Raw genomic sequence first — 21,889 nt, 5'->3', positions numbered from 1 at the left:
GTATGGTAACTATACTGGAATGAAAATAAAATAAAATTAAAAAAATACCACCAAACCCCAAAATAAGGTGAAGTAAAAATAAAATTTAAATAAGAGTTCATCTGTTTTCAAAGAATAATATTTTTTTTTTAAAAGTACAGCAATTAGCAAATATTTTTACGCTTCAGTTCTGAAAGACAACCACTTATTTAATTAACAAGTTGTGCCTTGATATAGGTCCTTGGTGGTCATTTTAGATATAAGTATTGGGAAAGTATGTCAAAACACATTACATTTTTTTCTTATGAGAGCCAAACCTGGCCAAAATGCAATACATTATTATGTTTTCTATGTCACAAGCCTTTGTCAATAAAAATACTAAACCTGTAGCCTAGTTTCAATAGAAATGTTATGAAAAGCATGGTTTGTAAATACAAGATTTTTAACTAATAATAAAAAAGATTGGGAAATTGATGGCAGGAATCTTAGAACACACATGATTTAGAACTTATGAGGTACTGAATAAAATAGTGCTCCATTATTTTCTATAAGTATATAGAGTTTTGCAAACTTGCTAAAAAAGCCATTTATAGAAACTTTGAACTGAGAAAATTTATTAATATACGGTAAGCCTGTGTTTTCTTAATGATAAAATGAGTAGCTACATGTTTTTCTTAGTTGGTTTTGCTCATTTTGATTTAGGACTTTGTTTTAAGCCAGAGTGGCAGGAGTTTTGACCCTGTATTTTGTCAGCATGGCTAATGAAGCCTGAGGCTATCATTGACAACCTTGAGATACAAACCTAGTGGGAGGCAAAGAGTAAATAGAAAAACCTGAGTGAGTATGGAGGTAAAATAAAGGAATGTAAAAAAGAAAAAGAGAAATGAAGTTATTTTATGTTGGTAGTAAAGCAGAATAAATTCTTCATCAGTTCTATAAGTTACTGATCCTGATTTAAAAGTTAAAAGATCAACAGGCAGATACACATATGTAGACATGAATTTTTCTAAATAAACCTTTTTAAAAATCAAATTTGGACTAGAAATCTGGAAGAAGTTATTAGGCACTGCACTACAGGTCTTCTAAGACACTTTTAACCTAATGGAATGACATAATTATCAAAGGTTCTTAAATGAAATAACCAGAAGTTTCTTGATTTGCAGATTCTCTTGAAGAGAGAAAAGCATGCAGGACAAATGCTGAGTTACAAACCACAGAGGGATCTAAAGAAGATTGGTATGATCATCTGCCTCAGGGAGTTCTACCCAGTGATGATGGTTTTCACTGAAAACGGAACTTAAGAATAGTTGAATCTGAGAATTTAGTCACCACACTGTCCACTAATGTACAGATTCACAAAGACATACACAAAAAGTTCATTAACCAAGTGATTCTGTAGATGAGCCAAGACCTTTATATCCAGATGTCATCAAATACCAGGCCCCATTCAAATAATAAGGGTGTCAACCCTTGCCCTTAATTGGGCCTTTTGCAAACATTCTATGCAACTTCATTATCATCATCTAGTTGTCAGCAAAAGGAAAAAGAGGATACACCAGAATGAAGTCCCCATACACAGTCACACTCTTAGCAATACATTTCTGCTTGTTGTGCAGAGCTTCACTGGTCTAGACCAGTAAGAAAGATGAAATGCAGCAAGAGATCCAAACAGCTACTCAATGGTGAGCTGTATGCAATGAGATGCTGGAAGCAGGATGAGTGACAGAGTTGACATAAGGGCACAGAGGAGCCCAACTTCGACAGGTGTTGCACAATTCTGGAACTCTGGGAAAGAGGAGCAGATGGACCAAATGGATGCATACCCATCAGGAAAAAGTAGCTGACTCTGAGCAATGGTGTTGGCAGGTTAGGAGGTGCAGAGACATTATGGTATACAGCGACAGGCCCTGCAAACTGTGGCTACAGCCACAAACCAAAGGACAGTCTTCAAATATACACAGTGCTGAAAGGACCATTGCTACATATTATTGGCTTTAAGGACACCCATACTCATAGAGAGCCGCACTGTTACTGTTGCCATGTACAAGTAATTGTTTTACTTGAAATGTATTCAGAATGGAATGACTATTTCAACAATTTTAGACCTAAAAATCCATATTTTAAAAACACCAGTGAATTCTAATAGGAAAACCTGTTGTTTTGGGGCGCATACAGTTGTTTTTACTGCACGGTGCTTCTATGGTAATAGCTATGCCTCATTAAGACTCCCATTTATTTTTAAGCCATTACTGTCTTTCCATTACATGGAGTTTCCCACTCAGTTTACAGACAGAGAGTTAGAGATGATATTTGGTTTTTGAATATAGGACAAAATTAGGAAATGGCTCAAAAGGTACACGCTAGGAAGTCCACATTGCCTTGGAAAGAGAAAACTGAACTTAAGATTTTTAAAAAGAAAAATTATAAAACGATCCCTTAGGGTGATGGTGAGCTTGGGAAGGGAAATGTGGTTACAATTAAATGCTGAAGTTCTTTTAAAAATGAAAAAAGGACTTTCAGAAATAAAATGCATTTATCTTGAGTCTCACTTTTTAAAGTCAATTTTCTTGATACTTATTTAATTAGATGAAAGAAACATCCTAAATTACAGCATAAAAAGCTTCATATAAAGTGTACTGAAGAACGTCTTGACTCTTGAGTTGTTGAAAGCTCTTGAATAAGACTAGTCACCAAGAGAATATGTGGAGCTCGGAGAAACAGCAGGCATTCAATAAATATCTGCTGAATGAAAAAACTCAGGTAGCATACATACAGTTCAAGAATAACACATAGATTGGGGCCTTATGAAAACCAAAGGCCATTCTGAATGGAACTAACAAGGAAAGCTCAAAGAAAATGGGTCTCCTCCAAATTCTGGCTCTCTAGGTGCTCCAGGTTCCCTGACTGTGAAGCACTACCCATCTATTATGAGTAATACTTTCTTCCTCTTTAAGAGCAGTTGGCCTACCTTTTTTCCCCCTGAAAAGGCCAACAAAAGGTATTCTGCTGTTGGTTTTCATTTCTTCCTTTGTCCAGGTTACCATGATGTGTTAATATCTGCCCCATGTTTCTTTACAGTAGAGAGGGTGTAGAACTGTCACTGCCAGGTTGGTCTGTGGGGATCGGACAGAATGTGCACTACACTGGCATGGAAGCATGTACTATGGAAGCATGTACAGTGGTATTCCAAGGATCATATGCTACCATGAAACAATGTAAGTCTAGCTACTGGTGTTAGGCAGGACAGCCAGCAGGAATGGATGGAGCATGTGACTGCATGCAGGAGCATGCTAGGGGAATGTGCCTTTAAGAATATGTTCAGAAGTCTGGTGTTTCAGCGTGATGACAAAGTTCTATACGGAAGGGAAAGGACTGGAAAGTGTGTGTGGAAGAAAGACAGGCAATTCTGTAGGTAGGATGTGGCTTTGTAGAGAGGGTGTGGCTTTGGTCAGGTTATATGACTGATGGTCTTTTTGAGTTCCTAGAGCTTAGATATATAGGTAAATTTGGGTCCTAACAGAGCTGGTCAATAGACATTCTCTACTAAGCTACCCGGAGCTATAGCAAACTCTGAGGTAAAGAGAAAAGAGCACAGTCATACAAATGCAGAAATCAGTTAGGATCTTTCTGAAGGACTGTGTCCTGATTAATGAAGAGATTCCCATACAAGCATATCACCAGCACAATAAATACATTAAAAATATTTATGACAGTTTTGTGTACCACCTGTCTTGTAGTCAGAATGATGGCCTGGGTGATTTTTTAAGTGTTTTCTAGTCTGACAGGTTTCTGACATCATTCAGTGTAAAAAAGGTCAGCCACCAAAAAGCTGTGTGGGTCTTACAGAGAATACAAATGATGCCTGATGTGTTATACCTGTGACTCTGTGGCTATATCCATGCAAGGAAAATTAAGCAGAAACTTCAGTAACTTATTCACTGAGTTCAAAGAAATAAACCAAAGTACTTTGGGGTCAGTAATCAACTAGACATTTCTTTCCATCTCAATATTATGTTTAATTTCTCTAACATTTGGTGTGTGTAGTCTCAGCACGTAACCATAAAGACAAACACTATCTCCATTTGTGAAATCCCAGAGCCAAGTTTTCTGAGAGGTGCTGATACAATTTTATTTCATCAAAAAATATTATTAACTATAAGGCAGGACTGACAGGGATTCTGTTTATATGTTGATATTTACATGGATTAACAGTGATTGTCCTAAACCAAAACTTAGTAAAGAGTCAAATTCAGGTGAGAAAGACCACTCATTAAAACCCTGCTTCTGATCACCAAGAAATATGTTTATTAGGATGTATTGCATATAGTGAGGTGTTGCTATTCTAATATTCTTCAGCTGTTTAAAGATTCAGTCTTTCTCGTAGATAATGCACAGGTTTATTTCCCCTGATTCTTGCTCCAGAGAAGAATGTACAAAGTCATATAAACATTTTGCTTGGCTGAAAAAGCTAATGAATCCAACATACTTACAAAGATGATGCTTTCTGAATCACTGAGAAAGCTAAATGGCATACCTGCTTATTTGGTTAAAAAAAATCTCTTTATCTAATGTGACCGGCATCAATGATTCATAAAATTACTTCTGTTCAAATTTTAGCTCAGGGGCAAGAACGAGATGAACAGACCTACTAAATAAAATCCTTGACACAGCTATCCACCTTTCCACTGTAAGAGAAAAAAAATGACTGACTACCTCTAGCAGAGTTAGGTCAGTGCACTAAAATGTAAAAAAAGAGCACACTTTAGTATAATAGAGTCAGCTGTTCTATTCCACCAAAGAGGAAAAAGTCAGCATAGGTGACTGGTAACTTGCCATCTATAGGCATTTTTATTTCCTAAATTGCCTATCTGTCTCCTTGACCTGAGAATTTCCAGGTTCTTTATTCTATAATGAATACAGTTTTCCAAAACTGTGTCTTACTAATGCCACCTACAAAATGAAAGCCCATGTTGATACTATTAGGTAAATAATCTTTCCAAATAATGTTTAATTATCTGACGAATCATTTCTCTGAATTTGTTTTATGCTCATTTTCCTTTAATACATCTTTAATGCTTTTTTAAACATCCTATTGTTACCATTCTGTTTTGGAATGTCTTCTAGACAAGTGGCTAGTAGAAACTGTAGTTACATATGCAGAATTACAAAAACGAGAACACAAAACTTTGAAAGCAACTGAAGCAAAATTAACACTTCTAAAACGTCCATGAGACCAAAAAGAAGTCCAAGCATGTTTAGTATGTATGTGCAGAGGCAATGAGATAGCCAAGGAAATGCTGGCAATGACTCATGTATATTTCTAAAAGAACCTGGGCAACTCAAGTGAATGGAGGTCAGGAATATAGTAGGAAAGTGCACAAAAACCTAGGAAAAAAAGGCTGCCAAATGTTGAAATTCACTGAGACCACTAAAGGTTTTAAAAAATGGTCCTTTTCATACTCTGTTCTTGAACATAAGCTGTTTTCTAGACATAGATACAGATTTTATATTACCTTCTGACTGACACATTTACAATTTGATATTATGTCCCCAGACTGTCATTACTAGTTTAAAATCACAATGAGCTTGAATATCCCACGTTTGTCTATATTTCAAAACAAAGAAAAGAATATAATATGAAAAAATGGACAAAATCAATACATATAATCAAAATAATAGTATACATTTAAAAGAAAATTATTTTTGTTTTTTAGAATAGGCCTCGTTCCCAAACTTGTTACTTGCAACAATTATTTTTCTGATTTATATGGAGCTCTAATTTGGATTTTCCATTTCTGATTTAATCATACCTTTCACATCTTCATCCTCAATTGTTGTATTTGAACTCTCAGTTGACTCCTGTTGAGAAGAAAATATGTGTTAAGCCGCAAAAAATGGAAAACTTCACTTTTTTTCTTCTTAAAATGGCAAGTGATATACGTATCATGCAAAATTCATCAGCAGGCTGTGTACATATACTGACATGCAGATGGACAAATACATTATGTGGTTTTCACAGAAATAAAATGCCAAATGCTGCAAACATTTCAAAAAGGGAGTACTCTGGTGGCCTACTCTGAAGCCTGATAAATCTAGGTTATCTGTAGAAGCAGCCAAAGTATGCAACTTATTTTAAGAGCTGTGTAAGGTTGTATTTGGTTACAGTGCCCCATAAGGTGTGCTTTTTCTATATATTTATCAGAAATTGAATACATTGGCCTAATGAATTTGGCCCTAAAATAGAACAATTTCTCTTCCCAATTAATTAATCAGTAAAAACCCCGTTCTTGGTATAAGGCACTATATCAAGCACTGAATTCACAGCCTGTTTGTCTTATTCCTCTGTAGAGACAGAAAGCATTTCATTGCATTATTTGATGAAGAAGCTAGGGGTACTAAGCTGAATTATGCTGAAATTGCTTTTAGCAAGAATTTCCATGTTTGTGGGGCGCCTGGCTGGCGCAGTCGTTAAGCATCTGCCTTCGGCTCAGGGCGTGATCCCGGTGCTCTGGGATCGAGCCCCACATCAGGCTCCTCTGCTGGGAGCCTGCTTCTTCCTCTCCCACTCCCCCAGCTTGTGTTCTCTCTCTCGCTGGCTGTCTATCTCTGTTAAATAAATAAATAAAATCTTTAAAAAAAAAAAGAATTTCCATGCTTGTGATCAGTGCAATGGAATTATATGAATAATTTATTTTCAAGGACAATTAGATTTTTTCATCCATTTCTTAATTAGAAACTGCCTGTTATCGATAAGAAACCTGCTCGCATAATGGAAAGACAAAGCTATTTCTTTGTAAAACTACAAATGAAGTTGGAGATTAGGAAGCACACTTAAAAGGACACTGTAACTGCCAGTATTAAGATACAGTTTCTTAAAATGGTTTGATAAATTTTTCCACTAATAATGTGCTAACAAAATATTTTTTAGCAAAGAAATTTAGTAGTATTCATAAGAAAAACACAATTTTCTACTTGAAATGATTAAAGGCTAGAGCTGAAAGAAATTGGAAACAAACTTCCAATCCAGAGCTATGTGCTCAGTGATGAAAAACAGATTTTGGAAAATGATGCAAATACCAATGGTGTCCTTGTAGAGATTCAATAATCAAAAAAGCAATCAATTTATATAAATATCCTATGTAATATTTAAGTCAAAGTGGCAGACTAATTGAATGTGTACCCAGAGTCTCTCCATACACACAAAACCAAAGCAGAGAATCTTCATGCGTTTCTTAATGTGACCTAGTGTTCAAATTTAAACTTAAGACGGAGGTAAACCCATGCACTGAAAAAGTAAAATAATTCATGTAAGCAAGAAATATCATGCAGCAACTCTTACAAATGATATAGCTAGAACTATCGAAGTATCCACTGCAGCTGTTATGCTTGGTCTTTCACTTGCTAACGATATTTAAAAAAATTGTTCTCCTATATGATGCTCCTGGGTACTACAAGCCTTTTAGGGACTTAAAATATTTTAAGTGTCATGACCATAAAATACATCTCATATTAAAGAATACTTTATTTTTTTTTACTTTAATGATTTCAATATTGATCAACTAAATGTTAAACCAGAGGAAATGTGTTTTCTAAGATTAAACATTGTTAAGAGTAAGGAGAAATTAGACCCATGACTATAATGGATATTTGAGAAAAAGTGTGATGAAATATTTTTTCCTTCCCTTAGAGATATAATAATATATGAGAATTAGTAAACTGAAAACATGGAATATGTTCAGAAAATGTCTCCTTTCATCCTATAGACATGTATACAAGTACTATTATTTAGTGAACATGCTACATAAATAATCTACAACAGACAGAAAACATTACAGTCTTCTTTCAGCCCAAGTGGTTAAATATCTGTTACTGAAATGCATATAATTCAACAAAAACAAACATTTCATAAGAATTGAAACTTCCTGATTACCCTCAATTTCATGCCAAACAACAAAAACAACACCAACAACAGGGAATTAACAGAAAAAAACACTATGACAACAGAATAAATAAAACACAAAAGCAACATTAAATTTAAACAAACACCTATAAACTGAAGTTGATTTTTTTGAAGACAGTGAAATGATACAGCAAGAAATTCTAAAATTTCATGCAGAATATAACTAAAGTACAATGCACAGACAGGCATGGAGAAGAAGAAGAAAAAAAAGGACCAGATGGAATTGCTTAAGATACACACTCATCTTGACATAAAGACTGCTTAACCCGACTTTCATCAACTAATGGTACCATTCATTTCTCTTTCAAGATGTCATTCATTTTTGTTTTGAAAGAAATGTGTACAATACTAGGTCCTCCCCCCCCCCCCAAAAAAAAGTGTGGTAAAAAAGGGTAAGAATTTTCTTTCCCATGTTCAGGTAATGAATTAATTTTGCTTTGGATATTTGATGAAATGTGTGATCTTGTTAAAGCAAGATGATGTTGATTCTTTCTGAATACCTTGTTTCCATCAGGGTTGTGGATTACAGTAGTTTGGGGCTCCTGAGTGAGAACAAAATAGAGAAAGAAACAGTTCGCATTGGTAAGTACATTCTTACTAGTGTGAGGGACAGAGCAGAGTGAGCCAGCTGACAAAACTAAATAGTGACAAGAGCTTAAGCAATGTTAACTACTGTCAGAGGTAGCAGCTGATAAGATCACTGATGAAAGATCTCCCTGATGAGCCCATGAGACAGGATACCTCAGTACCCAGCAGCAGCATGCAAAAGACCTTATTCGTGATCAGCAAACAGACAAGGCTTTGAAGTTTGGAGACCTAAAGAGGCACTCACTGTTTCACAAAGTTCTGTAACAGAACTTTCCTTTCTTCTTTAGTGAGTAGGCTGTTAACATTTGTCCTATAGAAAATGGACCAAGGACACTAGAAATTAGAACTCTTTAAAATGATCTTGAATCCTTTGTGAGGATTTTTTTTCAGGTGTATCTTTGAGAATCAATTATGGTGTCATCATTATAGTTAGTAGTGTATAGTTAATACACAGATAAATACTCTTTGAAAATCTAGAACATTGTGCCTTGCTTAAAAAAAGGCTATCCTAAAGAATGTATTTCAAAAGTCCATAAGCAATTCTATGGAATGTTGAATAGGTTCTTTAAAGGATTCTAGAACTAATCATATAATCACTATAATTTGAGATATATTGCTATTAAATGCCATGTTAATTCATACCTAAAAATAAATTTCAGCTTTATGGACTACATATACAGATTTGCTTATAAAGTCATGCTTTTCCAAGAAGAAAATATTATTCCTTTCTGTTTTGTACCAGAGAACTGGAGAAATATTCCAAAGTGGAAAATAACACTCAAATGACTGAGGTTAAAAAAGATTCAATGTCCATATATTACTGGTATGCTTGGCACTTTAATTGCATGATGTCTTGGTAACTGAGACTTACCGCAGCCCAGTGAAAATTTTCTCCCACTATAAGCACCCTCTGTCCTCTACGATCTTCTCTTCACCACAGTTTATGCTGTACCACAGAACACATTTCCTGCTTCCCTTCTTCCTTTCCCTGGCTAGAGGTGTGATTGACATTGTTTTTTATACTCATAGATAACTTGCTATCTTGATATATCCTTTTTCCTTTAAATGTTTTTAAACTGAACCTTCTGGTTTAACCCTAATTAGTATTTTTTATTCATTTAAAATAATAGTACCAAGGACAGTAAAAAATCAGAAATATTTTAGAAAACCTATACCAAAATATGTAATAGTTTGGGCAAACCATTATGGAACTCAGAGTACTGAATGCCAGTATTCAAATCTTGACTTTCAACGTAACATTATCTCAAAGTATTAAAATGATTTAGTTGTAAATAGTGTGAATTTGATTAAAATGGGCAAAACTGGTCTCCATTGGTAATTCAAAGCTCTATGCTATACATTTCATTCTTTGGATTAAAGTGAAACAGTGATCATTTAAAACACAATAAACAAAAAAGCTCAAAATTACCCAATGCCTCTTTATCTCAAAAAGTGAGGTCTTACAAAGCCCTGCTGTCTTTTAATAAGAGGGAAACGGGAACTCTGAATAAGGTCTCCATGTACTGTTGTCTAGCAATAATCCCCTTAGCTCTCCTTGATGTCAATCATGAAAGGAGGAAACCATTGTTTGCATAATCTAGAGCTACCATCAGAGGAAGAGCTAAGAGCAACCAAAGCGCATTCTACTATATTTCTAAAGCAGCATGCAACAGTTTCAACTACAGAGACCACAGCTATCAGAATAATGTTCAACAATGAAATGAGATCATCTCATGTTAGAAACACACTGCTTGGCAACTACCTTAACAAAAAGAAAAAAATAAATGAACTTTTCTCATATCTTCGAAAGCAAAACAAAACCCAAAAAAATAAAATACTTATATAATATATGTATCTATATAGTGAAAGCAAATGAGAGAAACAACAAAAAACAATAAAGAACTTAAGAAGGGTTACAAAGAGTCCAGGTATACCAGCGCCGGGGTGGGAATATTTTCTTTGGGGCTGGTTACCACGTTGGCTTTGTTGTTTATCTGTAGGTATGCAGAAAATAGAAACAGAGATGCCTTAAACCCCTTGGTAGCCAATGTCTCTATATTGCAGCATGTCTATGTGGAGATATAGACATGAAAATAAAGAGCCACTGAGGATGAACGTGAAAGACACTGCGATGTCTGACAGGAATGATAGTCAATTCTAGTCTCTGATGGTCGCATACAGGCTAGGACCGTGTCTTGTGGCTGTGCCACATTAGCCAACAAAGAACTGCTTCAGTGGAGCTCAAATCAAGTTTCAGAGTATGAAAAAATATAAACATTTTCATACTCTTCATGTTGGATTCTGTTCCCAGCTTCCAATTGTTCTCTGTTACGAATACATTCCTTTTTTTTTTTTCATATTATTCTTGATCCTGAAGTCACACATAGACCGTCTTTCTCTGGGAAGCCATCGTCACTTTGTTTAGTAGGTATCCAATTCAAAACTTAGATCTTCTGATGAAATGCAGGCTTTATAATATATTTTTTAAATGATAAGTCTGGGCCTCCTTTAAAAAACACATCTTCAATTATAAATGGGCAAACTGAATTCTTCACTATATTCTGAATGTAAAAAGACTTTTTTCACAATTGTTTGAGAGGAGAACACTGTGTTTTCTGTCAAAGTGTTACTACTTTGCTTTCTTTCAAAATGCTACTGTTGAAGATTATTTGGTAATGTCATTCCTTTGCTTTCACATATTGGGGTTGACCTTAAAGAAAGATCATATCACAATGGAAGCCACATTGTGAAAGCAACTCAGAGGATCAATCAGTATTATAATGGGTCCACAGAGAAAACTCTTTGTAGACAAGTGTCAACTTGAAATCGCAATTGAGTCTGAGCACTAAAGAATCAAAAACTAAACAGTAATAATCAACATTCATTTAAACTCATATACGATAACTTACATTATGGTTACCAAATACAACTATAAATTAACATTCATTCTCTTATACTGCATTATCTGGGTATTTTCTTTACATGTTATTATCTAAAGGAACACATCCCATAATTTTAGCATAAATGTTCTTAAGGGTCTCAAAGAGAAAAATATACTGCATAAAATAGATGAATACCAGATGAGTTTATAAACAATTACACCAATTTAATTGGACTTTCTGGGAGTTTTTTTCTTTTGTATTTTATACCTGAAGCTCATACTGAAACCAGTACTGGGAAGAACACAGAAGGTTAAAGAAATTAATTTAGGTATGTAACATTTTGCTTTCCTATTCATTCACATTTGTGTGTTTGTTTGGTATTAGTATTATTTAAATAAGTGATAACACTGCTCTGTGACATGCAGGAAGAGAGAAAACTTCTAGTGCCCTTTAATGAAAAACTCTTTAAATGTTAAACCATCAATCTCTATTTTGCAGATGGTCTAAAAGTTTTCTTTAAATAAAAGTGCACAGAACTTAATATCAAATTTGTGCAACAGCCAGAAAGAGATAAGAGATAATGGAATCTATTAAAAAGGGATCAAAATTTAGTACTTATATTAGTATGAAATACATGATAGAAGAGGAGGGATGAAGACACAAATAATTTCCTATCAGGAAGGGTGCGGGACAAAGCACAGCTGACTTCTTATCGAATGACCAGAGGTACTTACAATTAAAGCACCTGCACATGTTTTATACGTTATATTCAGTTTATATCAGCAGATACAAGAGTAAAAGAGGAATATACTGAGATACTTCTTTTTTTTTTTGAGATGTTTTTATTTCTGTTTTGAGAGAAGAGACTTGATTGTTTTCTAGAATGGTTGTGAAGAACTGATTTCTTTTAGTGAAAATGTCACGCATGCACACCTATGCACACGTACATCTCTGCACAAACGTGTGCACACACATACAACACACACCCTTACACACGTTCACACATAGGTACGCAGTGTACACACAGCGCCAAGTCTTCCAGCTGAGGGCCATTCTGCCTCGATGAGCCATGCTTTATTGTCAGGCACGGCAAATAGGAGTTAAACGAGTATGGGCCTCAACCACCACTTTTAGTTGTGTTTAAATGTCCAGTTACAAACTTTTTAAGTTAACGTAAAGATAAGCTTAATGGTCTTTTATTACTATGGGAAGTCTTTTGAAGGTACTTGTAATATTAATTAGTTGATAAATAATAGAATTTCTAAATAAAAGACTAGGAGGACTTTTTTATTAAAGAGTCAAATATTAAGTAGGAGTTAAACTATAGGCCGTCTTTGAAATATACAAGAACTCTGGCACTTTTGTTTATGAAATGTGGTTATTCTATGTTATGGAAGCTATTTTTCTTTAACAAAACTAAATCAAACCAGATATTTAATTAATTCACTGAATTATTGTTATGAGGCATGGGCAAGATATTTTTTATTTTTCAGGTGTTCAGTTTATTCAGTTTTGAGGTTAATAAATGTTTCCTCTATAAGGTGCTTAACTAGGATGGGTCCATTGTAAGCTCACTTTCACACTATTTATAAGCTTCATAGTAGATGCATTATAGTGTATCTGAACTAAAAATAACTCCTATTTTAGTAATCACGATCATGACTTAAAAATAATCCTAGTGTATTCCTTCACTTATCATTAAACAGACATTAACTATGTCATGATCTCTTCAGTTTCAAGAGAAAACTGGACTCTGGTCTTATAAAAGATCCTTTAATAGCATATGGATAAAGATATGAACTTTTTACATATTGTAAAAATTCAATTTCAAAGATAAACAGTATTATGTGAATGTGTGTGCATTTTGATAGTTAACTGACACTGATGTGTAATGGTCCTACAGTTTCTTCACTTACACTAACTAAGGTAAACAAGACTGTTTTTATTCCTAAGTGTGAATTTTCCCAGGAGGAGAAATCTGGCAGATAGAGATCCTCACCATCATCTGAACACTCGAACTGGACTTCCTTTTCTGAATTGACCAGTCAAAGGGAAAGGAAAAGAAAAAAATATGACCGGTTGAATTTTCAAGTATCAAAGCATGAAGCACAGAATAAATTTCTATTTAAAGAGGAGCTATAAGTTGTCTAGAAGAAAAAAAGTTCTGGAAATGTTTCTTTCTATATAAGGATAGTAGTAAAAATAAATATCTCCATAGGAATTGTGACCTCTGGATCACTGAAAGGTACAGAAAAACACAGAATGAAACATTTAGAAAATTTAAAATATCACATTTCCACCAATGTAACATTGGGAAAAAGTCAACATCAGCTGTAATTAATGAAATTGAAACTAAATAAGCTAAGCAGAAGGGAGAGAACGTCACAGGTTGAGAAAAGCAATTGGTAAAAGGCAAATGCCATCCTAATGGGAATCACAAGTGCATGGTAACCACAGCTCTGGAAATTCCCAAATCACTCATAAACAGGAGGTAAAGAAATGACTGGGCATGAACATAAGAAGTGACAAATGATTTTCTATGTTGTATTTTCAAAATGAACTGACAACCTGACTTTGGTCAAGTTCAAATGTTAGAATATTAACTAATTCCCAAGAATGTTGAAGTGTTCATGAGGAATGTATGCATCTGCCATTGGAAGAGAAAGAAAAGGATTAAAGAAACAAAATACTTAGGTAATACTCCAAAAAGATAACAAATAAAATACAAATATAAGGTTACATTCAAGCAAAGATAAATTCCCATGAAAAAAATAGATTCAATAGAAAATAAGTTGTATTACTTTGTTTAGAAATCCAAGAAAGCCAAAATACCCTGTTGTTATTTTCTTGGAAAATTTTTCTATAATTTTTCAGAATATTCACCTTGAGTATGTCTCAATGCCTTATGATAGAAGCACAGGAACAATTAAGACCTTTATAAAAACTGCCCAAGCAGAGAAATTTAATCATTTGACATTCAATTTCCCAGACCCTATGACTTGATTTTTTTCAGGGTATACATTTCAGCAGCCTTCAAGAACATAGCATAACTAGTCGCAAAGTATTTGGCTTTCATTAATCTTCAGGTCACTATGCTAGTTTGGGACTGTAGTAAAGCAGAGAGGATTTAGACATTCAGTTTCTACAACTCCATATTAAAGTATTATTTTGTCAGATTATTTAATATATAATAAAATAGAAAAATACACTTTTTCTTGCCATACATATTAGTCATCTTTACATATTAAATTATTTTATACTTCAACCTGTATCCTTTATAGGAACTATAAGAAATACAAGCTGTGAAAACTCACAAATTATATTTAACATTTAAAAATGATCCAGCATCTGAAAGTCAGAAATTATTTTAAGAGCACCTGTTTAACTTACCTTTACTCCATCTGGTTTCTTCAACAAACTCTTGGCTGCTGCAAAATGAGAGTAAAATCATTTCAGTGAGTTATCCACAGAAACCCACGCCAGGCAACAAATCAGGTTATTGTTTCCTTCTATCACCTTTACTGATTTATGGCCAACATATGCCAGATTATCAAGATCACACTAATAAGCGCGAGCTTACAGGACACTGAAATACAGTATCACTTTTCTTGGTTTTGCCACATCAAATTTAGAACTAAATTCTTATTTAGTTCATTGCATATAATTGAACACTTTGCCAGTTATGTTATTGGACTTTATTTCACTGTTGATTGCGAAAAGGATACTGGAACTTTAACTGGACTATGCTTTTGTAATCCAGAAAGTTGATTTCAGTTTTCAGACATCAGCTTACAGATTGTATTACATGTTCATTCATACCACAAGTATGGTGACCATGTCAGTTCTGCCACTTAAGCCCCTCCCCTCTTTCTAAAGGTTTGAAATTTATTTGTGAAAATTTGCTCTGGCTAAATAACATCCTTTTAAAAAAAAAATATATATATATACACACACATATATTTGAAATCAGAGCTTTCGTTTTTACAAAAAATAGTATTAACAGTATTTAGAATGAAAGGGTGTATTATTGGCCAAGAGCAAATTTTTTAAACACTTAGCATAGGACCTTTAAGAAAGGCATTACATATTCTTTTATACTTCAAAATCAGAATACAAAGCTTTCATAAACAAAAGCCTTTTACATCAAAAAATTAAAAATCATAAAATTTGAGGTAAGATATAAAACAAAACAAAATCTTCAACTAAATCAAAGAACCGCTGATGTATACGGTCTCATATGAAACTAATTTCTCCAAGGACAGCTTTTAGCATTCTTTCTGTTACTGAGCTTCTTGAATATATTAGAAGGTGAAGTCATCCTTTCAAAAAATATACTTATGAATGGGTACATTCATACACAGTGAACAGATTACATAACTGCTAATGACAGTTAGTACACCAAGTGTAGAACACTTATGAATATGCAGGACAAAGTAGACATTTATGTTTCCATCTGATGTTTTATATACATATAATATATATATAAATTATGTATATATATATAAATTATATATATATATATATATAATTACTTAAGTATATCAGAATAGACTTTGGCATCTGAAATAGAAATACCTAGCTATAATAGAACTGCATGAACATGTAATTTCCTGACATCCAGCTGATTTGGGATATTATTTTGATATCACTTTGGTATAATTTTAAATTTATTTAAGATACAAAAATGTTAATTTTATTTAGTTCTCAGCAACAAAGCTATTAATTTATTATTAATTGACATTGTAAGAATAGTTGCCTTAACTATAATACTATTTGCCTAGAGTTAAAAAGCAACATTAAGTAAATACTGTGGCAGTTAATAGGTTAGAAAGCAAACTCAGAATAGTTGAAATTGCAAGAGCAAGCAAAGAGAAAACAATGATTCAGGGTAAGCAGGAATTTGGCCTGGGAGATGCAGAAATGTCCCTTTTGGTTACTATTCACCTTACCTCACAAGAAATACATTCCACATAAAGGGAGAAAAGAAAAAAAAATAAAAACAACTTTATAACCATATACTTATGGACAAATTACTTTAAAGAGCATGTTTGCTAATGAAACAGAATGAATAAAATACCCAAAACTAAAATGCAATATCAAGTACAAGATGTTGTAACTGGGTCCAATGTTATTCAGTTGGTTTTGAAGTGATGGATTAAAAAAAAAAGTTTGCCTTTCATGCTAAGACATCAGAAACAATATAAAATTCACACATTAGTCATGAGTTTTTAGTTTACACAATGATGAAAAGGAAAATGTGATGTACACAAAAAGCTTCTATACATGAGTGTTATATATTTAAAAAGGCCCAATCTATGCCTAAGAGTGTATTTAAGACTTTAACAAAATATACAGTCTTAATATTGGAGATGAAAATTTTCAAGTTTATCTTTAACAATATATATTATTCATCCTAACTTTTATTGATTCACTAATTTCTGGGCCACAGTGAAATATTTATTTGAATATAGTATATATTAGTTAATATTTAATGAGATGATACTGAACTCACCCATATAAATGTCAACTACATTAATCAACTATCGATAAAACAGGTAACTTGACAAAGGCAGTAACGACGTTTTATTACACCAAACAAAATGGACAAAATACATACATTTGACTAACACGATCCCTCAATTTGTAGTATTACTCATTGTATTCTTATCTTTGTTACTGCTTAACAGGTCAGCGGAAGCCTTTAGAAAGCCCCTTTTGGTTTCACATTATGTATAACTAAATATGATGGGAGACAAAAGCTGACCATTTAATGTAGTCATAAACAGTAACTAAAAATTGGTTGAGAAGGTTGAAAAACATTTGATAAGGATGGATCATCACCTGATAGCACTTTAATACCCAGGGGTTATGTATGTACAGGGAGAAATAACTGAAGAATACCTGGATAACTTGATGTCTCAGATCTCTCTTATGTAAATAGTAAGCAAAATAAAGTGGTAGTATTTTTGGCAAATCATTTCATAATCCTTCCAAGTCTCAACAGCCACTTTACCAAATGTAGCTTTCCTGCTGCTTCAGTTCCTCCCCATACCCAAGACTAATTAGCATTTACCAAAATTTGATTTTTGGAAACCTGGTCCTTTGTGATAATCTATTAAAGAAGGAAGTTCCAAAATTCAAGTAATTTCTGGACATAATATATATTTATGTCCATTTTGGAAAGTCACTCCTAAAATAAAGAAATGACTTAGCTTCTTTTATTTAAAAAATTATTTTTATCATGGAATCATTCTGAGGAACATTTACTATCCTGTGACATTACTATGAGGTAGGGTTCTCTGTAAATTCTTGAGATTAGATACCTTTGAAATATGCAACCATTCTTATCGTGTACCAAGATACAACTGTACTTTTGAAAGAAACTGGGCCTAAGAGAACTGGGTTCCTCAATAACGGTCTTTAAAAATCTTGCTTATTGGGATTCCCTATGAGAATGAGACAAACAAAAAAATCTTACTTCTATTTATTAGTTGGTGAAATATCAATGAGAATTAGTCATTCTAGGTTCAAAACGCTGAGCTTCAAGATTAGGGAGTACATATCTGCACAACTTGTGTGTACCCCAGCAAGAATGACAGGTGGGTTTCAAAGGCTGCACAGCACTCACCAGTGGAAGCACTGCTTGAGTGCTCTCACGAAGAGTGCGGTCACGTGCCTAATGTCTCTGTGAAGACAGTACCCAGGCCGATTCCTAATGATAGGCACTGTGTGGAAGGAATCCATGCCATATATTTGCTATTCCTAAACAATAGTGTTTTTCTAATTACTAGGTTTTTCCTTAATTCCAAGATAACTCTTGAAGGGGAGACAGTGAATAAGGAGAATTCTTAACACATGTACCTGAAAAATTCCTTGTAGCCAGCATAGTTGTCAAGATGGCACCCTGTCAGAAAGATGAGTATATGAAATTAATGTTGCTTATGAAAATCTTTGACCTGATAACAAATCTTCTCCTAGTCTTACTTTCAGTCAGGGGATTTTTATTTGTCTGTTTTGTTTTTTTGTTTCCTGAAAGCCAAACTTCCATCATGTTTTTTGTTTCACATAATGCTATCAAATTGCACAGTTCTTTTCCTCTGAAGGGAGGAACCACAGCACACACTGCCACAGAGATCCTAGATCTTAGCTCACTGTAGACTTAATTCCAGTGTGGTATTCCATTTGCTGAAGACCCAGAAGAAGAGTAGTGAGATGACTGAGGTCTGCACATTTAAAAGCCTTTGCTGAAAAGTTGTTTTCTCATATAGAATCTCATTTCTCACTCTGCCAAGTCTACCTCCCCATAAAAATGTAAAATTTCTTACCTTTAGTTTTCTTCTAGCATTAAATTTCTTCAAGCAGTCTACAGTCTCCTGTCTGTGCATCATGGAAGCAACAGTAGAACGTTGCTGGAAGAATAAGAAAAGAAACTTAACTTAGGATATTTAAAACATACTAAGCATTACAGTATCTCAACTTCATCAAAGCTGCATTAATGGTGCCTGAACCCATCTGATGAACTTGTGAGTATTCACTTGCAAAAGTTCCCTAATAATGGATGACTAGTTTTGCCAAGACTATTTGTAATGAAGGTGCAACATTTATCTATAGAAAGTACAGAAATGAATATCAATAATTCCCCAAATCATCTTTATTTCAATATCTCTAATTATATTTCTATTGGACTGTCTTTCTTTTACTTAGCACCATATTTACTGCCCTAACATTCGACACTTAACCCTAGAATTGTACTGAAATCTCTACATTCCCCCCAAATTTCAGTTTTTCTTAGCACATCTAAAGTATATTCAGGCTACTATGGCCATTCTTTCTTGTTAGTATAACTTTATTATAACCTTCTAAACCTTACTGTTTTTCCCTATAGCTGCCTAATGACAAATAATTGAACTTTGTCTAATATTCTCTACTGGGATATAGTTAATCTTAGTGTCATTTTCTTTACATCTGTTCATGAATATTATCAGTAACTGGTAGGGGAAATATTCACTCCTTGTATGATGGTAGGCAATATTTATCAGTCTATGTAAATCAGATTTTGTTACCACAAACAGCAATTATCGGCATTACAAATTTATTTTCTTAAATACCTTGAGTTAAAAATTCATTCATTTTTAGTTTCATCTTTCTCTGCAAAAATTATTTTAATCCATAAAAAAAATTTAAAGAAGAATTTATTTTTAATTTTGTTCCTAAGGTCTTTAGAGAACTGTCACTTACACAGATCCATGGGTGTTTCAGTGCCTCTGAAGCTGTGATACGCTTGGCAGGGTTGATAGTAAGCATTTTATTAATTAGGTCTTTGGCTTCAGGAGTCACTGTGTCCCACTCTGGTGATGGAAACTTGAAAAATACAAATTCATAAGAATTTTAAAAATAGATACACTGAAGTCAAACAGGGAAGAGCCAAGTAAACTAATCATTTCCTTAAGTGGTGAATTTCTTCATAAATTTACTTTTTGTAGAAGTTAAATTGTATCAACAGATAATCTGACATAGATGTAAATATATCCCCCTCTTTTTATGTATATATTTACATACATTAAAGAAAAGTAACTAATAAGGGATGAACATATATTCTGAATTGCATTTTATACCTAGTAAATACATTTTAAAATTTAGAAAAATAAACTTAAGAATCTTCTAGTCCTCTCAAAGCATCCTTATTTTGGTTTGAAAATAAAATTTTATGCAATCTTTCTCATAATTATTTGCAAACATCAATAAAGCTGACAGGTTGTCACATAAGTATTGGTGTCATCATGCCGTTACACCAAGATTCAAAAGGAGGTATTACAAAAAAACAACGAGGTATTACATACTTGCACAACTCATGAGCAGTAACAGTAGAGGTAATAACACAGCTTCCATTACCTGTGCCAAAACCAACCTACTACTTGTGGCTATTTGTAATACAGTACCGAGAAGAAATCTCAGACTACAAGAGCCTTAGCAGGACTTCATTTTAACACCTCAGAAAGGTTAATCTACTTAATTACAAACTTCATCAAAGTAAAGTTCTTAAAAGGAGCCAATATTCATAACTTCTCTTAGTAATCCATTTGCGCACTAATAACTATATAATAAAGCTATTTATTCCATTTAAAATTTTTGTTGTAACATATCCTCATTTTCACGTAATTTATTAGTAGAAATACTATCCTTGATAGGTTAGGAAAAATTTACAACACATTAGTTTCTAAACAACAGACAGGCTATCAGGTCCTTTTCTCAATTCATGACTTTTTATAGACAATCTTGGACAAACGCCACTGTCATTGTGTCATGGACTTCAGTTCACTTTTAGTAGTTATAAAATGGGTACTTTGTGACCCATTGGCAAAATGAAATGAGAAAAATGATAGTGATTCTTTAATACTTTAAAATTTACCAGTTTAACAACTGTCATTTTAATTCCAAAAGTTATTTTGGGCAGCTATAAAAACTTGCTAATGATTAGGAGCTACTAAGAAATATTCAAGGCTGGGGCGCCTGGGTGACACAGCGGTTAAGCGTCTGCCTTCGGCTCAGGGCGTGATCCCGGCGTTATGGGATCGAGCCCCACATCAGGCTCCTCCGCTATGAGCCTGCTTCTTCCTCTCCCACTCCCCCTGCTTGTGTTCCCTCTCTCGCTGGCTGTCTCTATTTCTGTCAAATAAATAAATAAAATATTAAAAAAAAAATATTCAAGGCTGCTCCTTCATGAGGTACAGATCTTCCGATAGCAAATTGGGAGCTGGTTCAGCCTCAATAAAGGTGGATATTTTCCTCATTTTTTAAATTTTAACAAAGTCACTCCACATTCATCAAACAGTGCATCTGCAGAGCTCTCTCTTCCCAGGGAGGGGTGCCGAGTTGTAGTCTGTAAAGATGATGAATGTGCTAGCTGTGGCCACGTAAATCATAATTTGGTCCAATTATTAGTCTGACTAGAATGGAATGCTTCAAAATTAAAAGAATACACATTTTAAATTCTTGTGATATACACATCCATATGTAGAACATTTTAACAGAAATGCCACACTGAGTTCATGAGACGTGATACAATATAATATAGACTTTTTAAAATCCTTTCACTTCCACATTGAGCTTTTAACTTAGGCACAGAAGGTGGACCCAATATTGCCTACTTCTTAGTTACCCCACTTAATAATAAATGGAAAGCATCTTCAGACCTTGAACTCTAATTTCCAGAGGGCTGGCTATGTGAAGTGTACCCAGAGGTGGTGGTAAATCTTATTTACAGACATATTTGTCAAAGGAGAGAAAATTATATCAATAAACACAAAGTGAAGCCATAAAGAGAAAATAGATGAGGCCTTATTTTTTAAATTTAGGACTTAATTCATAGCCATACTTTCAAATATTCTAATTGTAAATTAAATGTATTGGAATTGTGATTTTCAAACACTTTTAAATTATGAAACATATTCTTCAAATGAAAGCTTGCACAGAAGCCCAT

General features: G+C 33.9%; 1 protein-coding gene across 16 annotated transcripts in view; it reads right to left on the bottom strand.

The window, feature by feature from the left end:
- CAMK2D (calcium/calmodulin dependent protein kinase II delta) overlaps window positions 1-21,889 on the bottom strand; it is a 308,625-nt gene that overhangs the window by 30,797 nt on the left and 255,939 nt on the right. For 4 of the 16 annotated variants that reach the window (XM_019803409.2, XM_034671307.1, XM_019803402.2 and 1 more), the window contains exons 10-16: window positions 19,648-19,770; window positions 18,735-18,818; window positions 18,271-18,313; window positions 14,800-14,837; window positions 10,462-10,521; window positions 8,440-8,481; window positions 5,790-5,838 (exon numbers count right to left, since the gene is read on the bottom strand). In XM_019803409.2, coding sequence (XP_019658968.1) covers window positions 5,790-5,838; window positions 8,440-8,481; window positions 10,462-10,521; window positions 14,800-14,837; window positions 18,271-18,313; window positions 18,735-18,818; window positions 19,648-19,770 — 439 coding nt within the window. The remainder of the gene's footprint in view (window positions 1-5,789; window positions 5,839-8,439; window positions 8,482-10,461; window positions 10,522-14,799; window positions 14,838-18,270; window positions 18,314-18,734; window positions 18,819-19,647; window positions 19,771-21,889) is intronic. The other 12 variants (XM_034671311.1, XM_034671305.1, XM_019803403.2 and 9 more) reach the window with 5 other exon arrangements.

The sequence above is a fragment of the Ailuropoda melanoleuca genome, chromosome 11 (genome assembly GCF_002007445.2).
Source record: "Ailuropoda melanoleuca isolate Jingjing chromosome 11, ASM200744v2, whole genome shotgun sequence".
NCBI classification, from domain to species: domain Eukaryota; kingdom Metazoa; phylum Chordata; class Mammalia; order Carnivora; family Ursidae; genus Ailuropoda; species Ailuropoda melanoleuca.
The sequence above is the reverse complement of the archived record's forward strand: the minus strand, read 5'-3'. Positions and strand labels throughout refer to the sequence as shown.